Source organism: Otolemur garnettii, unplaced genomic scaffold (genome assembly GCF_000181295.1).
Source record: "Otolemur garnettii isolate 467f Iridium unplaced genomic scaffold, OtoGar3 scaffold00099, whole genome shotgun sequence".
Taxonomy (NCBI): Eukaryota; Metazoa; Chordata; class Mammalia; order Primates; family Galagidae; genus Otolemur; species Otolemur garnettii.
In genome coordinates, this window is record NW_003852494.1 from 3,717,290 (window position 1) to 3,726,165 (window position 8,876).

At 43.6% G+C, this 8,876-nt stretch overlaps 1 protein-coding gene and 1 pseudogene across 1 annotated transcript in view; one reads left to right on the forward strand and one right to left on the reverse strand.

The window, feature by feature from the left end:
* Window positions 1-1,042: 1,042 nt before the first annotated feature.
* LOC100955999 (strawberry notch homolog 1) overlaps window positions 1,043-8,876 on the reverse strand; it is a 37,765-nt gene continuing 29,931 nt past the window's right edge. Inside the window, exons 13-14 of the mRNA XM_023516833.1 lie at window positions 5,040-5,233; window positions 1,043-2,546 (exon numbers count right to left, since the gene is read on the reverse strand). Of these exons, the coding sequence (XP_023372601.1) occupies window positions 2,404-2,546; window positions 5,040-5,233 (337 nt within the window). The 3' untranslated portion in view covers window positions 1,043-2,403. The remainder of the gene's footprint in view (window positions 2,547-5,039; window positions 5,234-8,876) is intronic.
* LOC105887586 lies at window positions 2,671-4,404 on the forward strand (annotated as a pseudogene).

Here is an 8,876-nt window from a genome sequence, read left to right on the forward strand (position 1 = left end):
CTCAGCCCTAGTCTGTCCACACCAGTAGCTTTTTGAACTACACTTTGAGAAGGCTTTCAGAGGCCTTATTTCTTTAAATAAACAACAAGAAGCTGTGTCTACCCCCCAAAACAGTAACAGAAACAACAAACCCCCCCCCCCAACAACAACATACGTAGGCCCCTCTGTATCAAGATGGCTATTCCAGAGCAAGCATTGCACCTGAACTAGTTGGCGTGGGGGCTGGTCACTTCACTGCATGCTAAAGAATCCTCACTCTCACGCTGCTTTGAAAACACCATAAAAAACCACAACCTGCTAAAAAAGATACCCTCTCACACTCCCACACAGAAAGGGGAGCTGGGGTAACAGCCTCTGAGAGAATACCTTTTACAGCTCTGCCATCCTGTCTCCTTGGAGGAAGGGTTGTATGCTGCCCCTTCTCCGGTCTGGCAAGTTCACATAAGTGTGCTGATGGAAGCTCACTAGATCACAGCTTAAAACTAGAAGAACTAATTGGGAAGTTTTGTTGAAGTTCTACAAAGGTGACAGTCTGCTCCTGGCTGTCAGCTAGGTCTCGCGGTCCTAACAGGGAACGTTTGCTGATAGACAATGGATCACTGCCTGAGATACATGAACTGGATTGAGGATAAAAGGTTGCATCCACTGGGCAAAAGTGCCAAAGAACAGAAATTATTCTCAGTTTGTTCCTTTAGGCACCAAGAATAAGTAAACCCAAAGAAAGCTTATGGTAAACTCAGGCTAAAGAAACACAGAGGATGAAAGCCCTAAGCTTTCCTTCAGTTTTTTGTCAGTTAGCATCCATCTCATCTAACTCTGCGAGAAGTTTTAAAAGATATAAAGGGAACAATTCACCTTGAAAAACATTCAAAGGTACCTTCATTTTATCCCTTCCTCAATACCATCTCAAATGTTGGGGTAGCTTTTAAGCCAGACTACAAGGCTAGCTGGGTGCTAACGCAGCACCCAGGCATTGGAGAGGCCCCAGCATAGGGTACTTCTGAAGGTCACCAGTGGGGCCTAAACAAGAGTCCACTTCTTGTTAGTATAATAATTTTTTATTTGACATCTACAAGATGCTGATATCTTGCAGCTTTTGACCAGGTTTATACAATCTCAATTTTTTAATAGTGCAACCTGTGCAAGCAAAACCCCCCCCCCCCACAAAAACACAAAAAAACAAACCAGAAAAAGAAAAGACCAACTGTCCCCTCACTTGTTTTTATAAACATCTATTATAGGCGAAACAAAACTTACCCATATTATAGATAAGTGTCTATTCACATTTGTACATTACCATTTTAAACAGCTTGAGATACAGTCTACAATGCCTTAGAACACATTAAACAATATTCAAGTTACTGGGTAACAATAACAACATTAACAAAAAACATACAGCAGAAGCCTCAAGTGTTTCCTCACTGCCTAGTTTACAACTCAAGAAGGTTTCCTTTTTGTGAGTAACAAAGCAAACTAAGACAATGAAGAAAGGATTGTTTGTGAGATGAAATCCAATTTGTATTTTTTTCCCAAAACTATGTTTAAGTTGAAAACATTAACTTTGAGGCTTATAGCCATTTTTGCAGCACACATTAGGAATATTATCTATACATTAAAATTAACTTTTAAGAGTTTTTAATCACAAAAAATGTACATACTAATTACCTTGACAAGAAACCTAGGGCAGGGAGGAGAATGGGGGAGGAGTTTGCAGGGTTAGAAGCAATACCCAGGTATAAACACTATAAAAATGCAATAACCAATGCTGTACACCTACAAATGTTTCTCTCCATTACTTGACTTCTGTATTAATCTGTTTACGCATGCTTTCAAAGACATGCACTGTCAGAACAAAAACTAGAAAAGAACCCGAATGCATGATATGCAACCTTTCATTTCATGCTTTAATAAACCTATTAAGTTGGAAAAAGAAACCAATATATATTTTCTATATTTATAGGCTCAAAACACATGCATCTAAGGAGAAATCTTACAGCAATGGCATGGATGTACTGCATTAACCCTGAGCACTGTATAACATAAAAGTAAAGCCCATTTGGGAAGTTCCAAGCATTTTAAACCAACTCTGGTTTGTAGCCTTAATAAACTCACAGACAGACAGACACACCCACACGCACGCACACATCCCCCTCTGCTTACCCAAAGTAAAAGCATATGGGAGGTACCAAGTGAAAAGCAAAAGGAAAGACATATGTACTACCATCGGTACTGCTGATTTTCAATTTTGCTATCTATTCCAGGTTTGTCCTTACTCCCAAAAAATTAACTAGAGAGCACAACTGAAAAAAATATATAATTCTTTGGAAACTGTCCCTGATTTTTATGCAAATGATATGCTTCAACAGCATTTCAGATACATCTATGTTGAAACCTGTCTGTTCTTTATGCATTGCTCAAGTTGGTGATGCTCTGCGGATGATGCTGTTGCCATAGCTGTTTCTGTTGGACTGCAAGCTGTTGAGACTGGTCTGAAGTTGATAGGAGATTTATAAGAGGAGACACACAATTTGCTGGAATGATCAAACCTGTAATTAGTAAAAAGAATTTATAAACTTGTGTCCAGTAGAAACTACACTGTTTTTTGCAGCTTCATTCCAAATGAGGTGTGATATTAAGCATAGTGAATAAGAACTTCACATAAAGATTAACATGGGTACTTAATAACTGAAATAGCTCACTGAGACGTAATGTGACTCTTCAACAGTGGTCCCCACAAGTACCCGGTGCACGTCTCTAGTGTAATGCCATCTTCATAGTAAAGGCCCAGCACAGAATTTTTCTATCTACTATCTTTGCAGCTTGACAAACAAATGCAAATACCACCTTGTGTGTCATATGCTAATACACCAAAAAGACTAACGTTGCAAATGCAAATGCTTATGAAGCAGGTGATCCTGAAGTTGATACAGAGAAGATAGTACCAGACTGGAAAGCCCTGCAAAAGGAACTAACTCCTGCTATGAGAGAATGTGAGCTCAATGTTCCAATTCACAGCACTTTTTGTTATTTAAAGAAATCTAGGGTGATGCCTGTAGCTCAGTGGGTAGGGCACCAGCCCCTTATACCAACGGTGGTGGGTTTGAACCCGGCCCCGGCCAAACTGCAACAAAAAAATAGCCAGGTGTTGTGGTGGGCGCCTGTAGTCCCAGCTACTCAGGAGGTTGAGGCAAGAGAATCGCCTAAGCCCAAGAGCTGGCACTCTACCGAGGGCGACAAACTGAGACTCTGTCTCTAAAATAATTTTTCTATTTTTAGTAGCGATGGGGTCTTGCTCTTACTCAGGTTAGTCTTGAACTCCTGAGCTCAAGCAATACGTCCTTCCATCTCAGTCTCCCTAAGTGCTAGGATTACAGGTAGGAGCCAATGTATCTAGCCAGAAATCCAGAATTCTATACAAAACTTCATTTTTAAAAGTTGGCAACTAATTCAAATGAAAACTTGTGACAACAAAACATACTTGAGGGTCAAAAAATAGAGAGAGGAGCCAGAGCCCATTGCTCCAGCCTAGGAAAAGTGGGAAGTCTTCACTGGGACCCCTATCATGCTATTTCTTTTCTTTTTTTTTTTTGAGACAGAGTCTACGTTGCCCTCAATAGGGTGCCTGCAGCATCACAGCTCACAACAACCTGTCACTCTTGGGCCTTCCCTGCCAAGAAGCTGGGACTACAGCTGCTAGCCACAACGCCTGGCTTTTTTTTGTTGCAGTTGTCATTGTTGTTTTACCTAGCCTGGGCCGGGTCCAAACTTGCCAGCTGTGGTGTATGTGGCTGGTGCCATAACCACTGTGTTAGGGGCCCCGAGCCCTATCATGTTATTCTAATTAGATGGGGGTGTGATACTGGGGGCAGACTCCAGAACAACCACTGGGTCTTACATCACCATTCGAGTGATGGATGAATGAACTGACTCTTATTCATGATCGCATTTTTTTGCTGCTGCTCAGGCTCAGCAGCTAAGACCCAAGCAGTAGGTGACGGTCTCATTTATCAGCTTGTTTTCTGCAGCACTGAAGTGAATGAGCCTCCATTCGTGCACATGTAGCCAGCTTACTAGCAGAAATTATTGTTGGCTGAGACCCTTAAGCAGGAGGGTAGGTGTATTCAGTGCCCATCAGAGGTATAATGGTAAGAAAGTCCTTTACCATTGGAGCCTCTGGGAGCGCCTATATTTGGCAGTGTTGATGCTACTTCTTGGAAGGCATGACCAAGGAAGACTGTCTACAATTCATGGCCAATGCTCTGGCTTTGGCCATAGAATGGGATGGCTCAAGTGGAGGAGTGATATGCCTGGCAGCCATTGCAAAGTCAGGCAGGGGTAGAAGGGCTGATACTTTTGGGAGACCAGATACCTAAATTCACCACTGCCACCTTACCACCTTCTTGAACCCTGGGATTCTAGAATGCAGTAAGGATATCCTGTATAGACACAAAATTTAATAAAGTTGGTTGAAGAGGACAGAAAAAAAGTTCATGGGCTGACTCTTGCTGCCAATCTGCAATCCAAAATACAGAGGCGGACTGCTGTAAATGAAACAAAGACAAGCAAGCAGGCAGAGTGCAATAGCTGGCCCGGTTCCTGAGACACCTACAGTTAAGCACTCAGTGGGAACAGCTAGCCTAGTCTGCCCCTATCCCCGCAGGACACTGAGCCATCCTCTGTACATAGCAGCATTAGAATTCCATAGTCTCAAGCTGGCTCAATAGAGAACCCAGGGCAAGAGGCTGAGCTGTCTTCACATCAGGGAGCCTGTACAGATAGCAATAGTCAGGAAAGGGAGCTGGAGCAGCTGAGAGAACATCAGAAAGATGAGGGCATCTTAACTTCAGCCAGAACCAACAATGTCTGTTCAAAGGCTTAACTTCTATTCTACCTTCTAAGAACATACAGAGCAAGCTCCATAGCCACTACTGGAATAGATGTTAAATGGATCTGAAATCAAACTTACACATTAGAAACACAGTGATGAAGAAGCAGGATCTGATCCCCTCAACACAAACCAAAGCAAAAATTAGACTCACCTACAATCCGTTGTCCATCTTCTGTTCGTAGCCGAACTATCTGCATTTTCACATTTGTGCCACTGACAGATGCTAGAACACCCTCAACTTTTGTCCAAACACTCAGTACTGAGCCACATAATACATAATATGTACGGCAACGCAGACCTATTTCACAAACTAATCCCAAACTTGCTTTTTTGCAATTGCCACGCCTAAGAAAGACGGGAGAGGAAAAAAAAGATTTATGTATGCATGCACATATATAATATACACACACACTTCCACAAACACATTATCATATAAGGTTCAAAGACCCAAATAAAAAGACCCAGTAAAAAACTTCTAGCATTATTGGCCTTTACTGTTTCAAACTTCTAGCATTATTGGCCTTTACTGTTTCCTGGATTATAATCCTTTTAGCATATTGGATTCTCCTTCCAATTTTTAAAATACGGGGTGTTTTTAGAGACCTGCCTTCCTATAAAGATCTGATTTATCAGTTTTCATTTCCACTGCAACATTTTTTTTTTTTTTTAAAGACAGAGTCTCACTCTGCTGCCGAGGTTAGAGTGCCATGGTGTCAGGCTAGCTGACAGCAACCTCAAACTGCTTGCGTTCAAGAGATCCTCCGGCCTTAGTCTCTGGAGAAGCTGGGAATATAGGCGCCTGCTACAATGTCCAGCTAGTTTTTTTCTATTTTTAGTACAAACAAGGTCTTGCTCAGGCTGTTCCCAAACTCCTAAGGTCAAAAGGGATCCCATGGGGGCGGCGCCTATGGCTCAGTGAGTAGTGTGCTGCCCCAACTGATGGTGGCGGGTTCAAACCTGGCCCTGGCCAAACTGCAACAAAAAAAATAGCTAGGCATTGTGGCAGATGCCTGTAGTCCCAGCTACTTGGGAGGCTGAGGCAAGAGAATTGCCTAAGCCCAAGAGCTGGAGGTTGCTGTGAGCTGTGACACCACAGCACTCTACCAAGGGTGATAGAGTAAGACTCTGGGCTTGGCACCTGTGGCTCAAGTGGCTGGCTAAGGCACCAGCCACATACACCTAAGGTGGCGGGTTTGAATCCAGCCTGAGCCCACCAAACAACAATGATGGCTGCAACCAAAAAAAATAGCCAGGTGTTGTGGCAGGCACCTGTGGTCCCAGCTACTTGGGAGGTGGAGGCAGGAGACTCGCTTGAGCCCAGGAGTTGGAGGTTGCTGTGAGCTGTGATGCCACGGCACCCTACCCAGGGGGACAGCCTGAGACTCTGTCTCAAAAAAACAAACAAAAGAAAACCAAAGTAAGACTCTGTCTCTTAAAAAAAAAAAAGCGATCCTGCTGCTTCAGCTTCCCAAGAAATAAAAATGTGAGCCACTCATTGCAATATTTTAGCCATTTTATTTATTTACTTTTTTTTTTGGTAGAGACAGGGTCTCACTTTATCGCCCTCAGTAGGGTGCCGTGGCGTCACACAGCTCACAGCAACCTCCAACTCCTGGGCTTAGGTAATTCTTTTGCCTCAGCCTCCCGAGTAGCTGGGACTACAGGCGCCCGCCACAACGCCTGGCTGTTTTTTAATTGCAGTTCGGCAGGGGCCAGTTTCAACCCGCCACTGTCAGTATATGGGGCCGGCACCCTACTCACTGAGTGATAGGTGCTGCCCGATTTTAGCCATTTTAAATCCATCATCTTACTGTAGGAATGTTAGCTTATAAAATGATCCTGCCTTGAAAAAAAAAACAAACCAACACCTGTGAAAAGGAGAGATAAAGATTGTTAGTTATTTCTATATCATCAAACTACCAACACAGTGTTCTAAATCAGATTAGTAGGAATGGTCTCAGTAACAAAAATATATATATATCAAAAAGTGGGGAGGCTTTGAGTCCATCTCTCCCCCATTACAAGACTGTTGCAGTGATACCTCTACATAGAGATACTGACTTAAACTTAGAAAATGAGAAAAGGGAGACACACTACCATTTTACGGTAAAATTATTTTCATAATTCATCAATAAAAACATCCTTTCTAGGTGTTACCTCTAGGTTGGCGGGTTCAAACCCACTCTGGGCCTGCTAAACAACGACAACTACAACCAAAAAATAGCTGGGTGTTGTGGTGGGCACCTGTAGTCCCAGCTACTCAGGAGGCTAAGGCAAGAGAATAGGTTAAGCCCAAGAGTTTGAGGGTGCTGTGATGCCACAGCACTCTACAAAGGGTGACATAGTAAGACTCTGTCTCTAAAAAAAAAGTCCCTTCCTGGGCCAGGCACAGTGCTTTTATCCCTGTAATCCTAGCACCCTGGAAAGCTGAGGGGTAGATGGCCTGAGCTCACGAGTTGAAGACTAGCCTGAGCCAGAGCCAGACTTCTTCTCTAAAAATGGCCAGGAGTTGTGGCAGGCACCTATTATCCCAGCTACTTGGGAGGCTGAGGCAAGAGAATCGCTTAAACCCAAGAGTTTGAGGTTGCTGTGAATTGTGAACCCACAGCACTCAGGGTTACAAAGTGAGACTCCATTTAAAAAAAAAAAAGAAAAAGTCCTTTCTGGTCAATGTTAATTCAAGATGAATTTATATTATTTTATTTTTTTGAGACAGAGTCTCAGTTTGTAACCCTCGGTAGAGTACCATGGTGTCATAGCTCACAGCAACCTCAAACTCTTGGGCTCCAGTGATCCCCTTGCCTTAGCCTTCTGAGTAGTTGGGACTACAGGTGCCTGCCACAACACATAGCTATTTTTAGAGATGGAATCTCACTCTTGCTCAGGCTGGTTTTGAACTGGTGAGCTCAGGTAATCCATCAGCCTCGGCCTCCCAGAGTGTTAGGATTATAGGGGTGAGCCACCTCGCCTGGGCTAAGATGAATTTAATACACAGTATTAAATGTACATGTATAGGTCAGACAAGGTGGCTCATGCCTGTAATCCCAGCACTTTGGGACACTAAAGTAGGATAGCTTGAGGCGTAGGTAACACAGTGAGACCCTGTCTCACTTTGTCACCCTCAGTAGAGTGCCGTGGTGTCACAGCTCACAGAACCTCCAGCTTAGGCGATTCTCTTGCCTCAGCCTCCTGAGTAGCTGGGACTATAGGCTACAATGCCCAGGTATTTTTTGTTGTTGTTGCAGTTTTCCCAGATTTGAACCCACCACTCTCAGTATGTGGGGCCAGTGCCCTACTCACTGAGCCACAGGCACCACCCCCCAAAATTTTTTTAATTTACAAAAAAAAATTGTTTAAAAAATTAGTTGATGGCTTGGTGCCTATAACACAGTGGTTATAGTGCCAGCCACATACACCAAGGCTGGTAGGTTCGAATCCAGCCTGGGATGGCTAAAACAACGACAACTTCAACAAAAAATAGCTGGGCATTATGGCGGGAGCCTGTAGTCCCAGCTACTGAGAGGCTGAGGCAAGAGAATCGCTTACGCCCAAGAGTCTGAGGTTGCTAGGAGTGGATGCCACAGCACTCTTCTGAGGGAGCGCCCCCCAGTGAGACTGTCTAGGTGGGGGTGGGAAGATTAGTTGGGTGTGTGCTGGCAACTAAAATCCCAGCTATTTAGGAGGGTAAGGCAGCAGGATCTCTTGAGTCTAAGAGTTGGGAGTTATAGTGAGCTTATATTGTGCCCTACACTACAGCTTGGGTGACAAAGACTCTGTCTCTTAAATTAAAATAATGTATAGGGTACTTTTCTTGCTATAACTCAAACACAATGTTATAGAGAACTTTTATAGGTTAACTTTTTTTTTTTTTTTTTTTGGGAGACGGAGCCTCAAGCTATCCTCCTGGGTAGAGTGCCATGGCATCACGCTCACAGCAACCTCCAACTCCTGGGCTCAAGCGAGTCTCCTGCCTCAGCCTCCCAAGTAG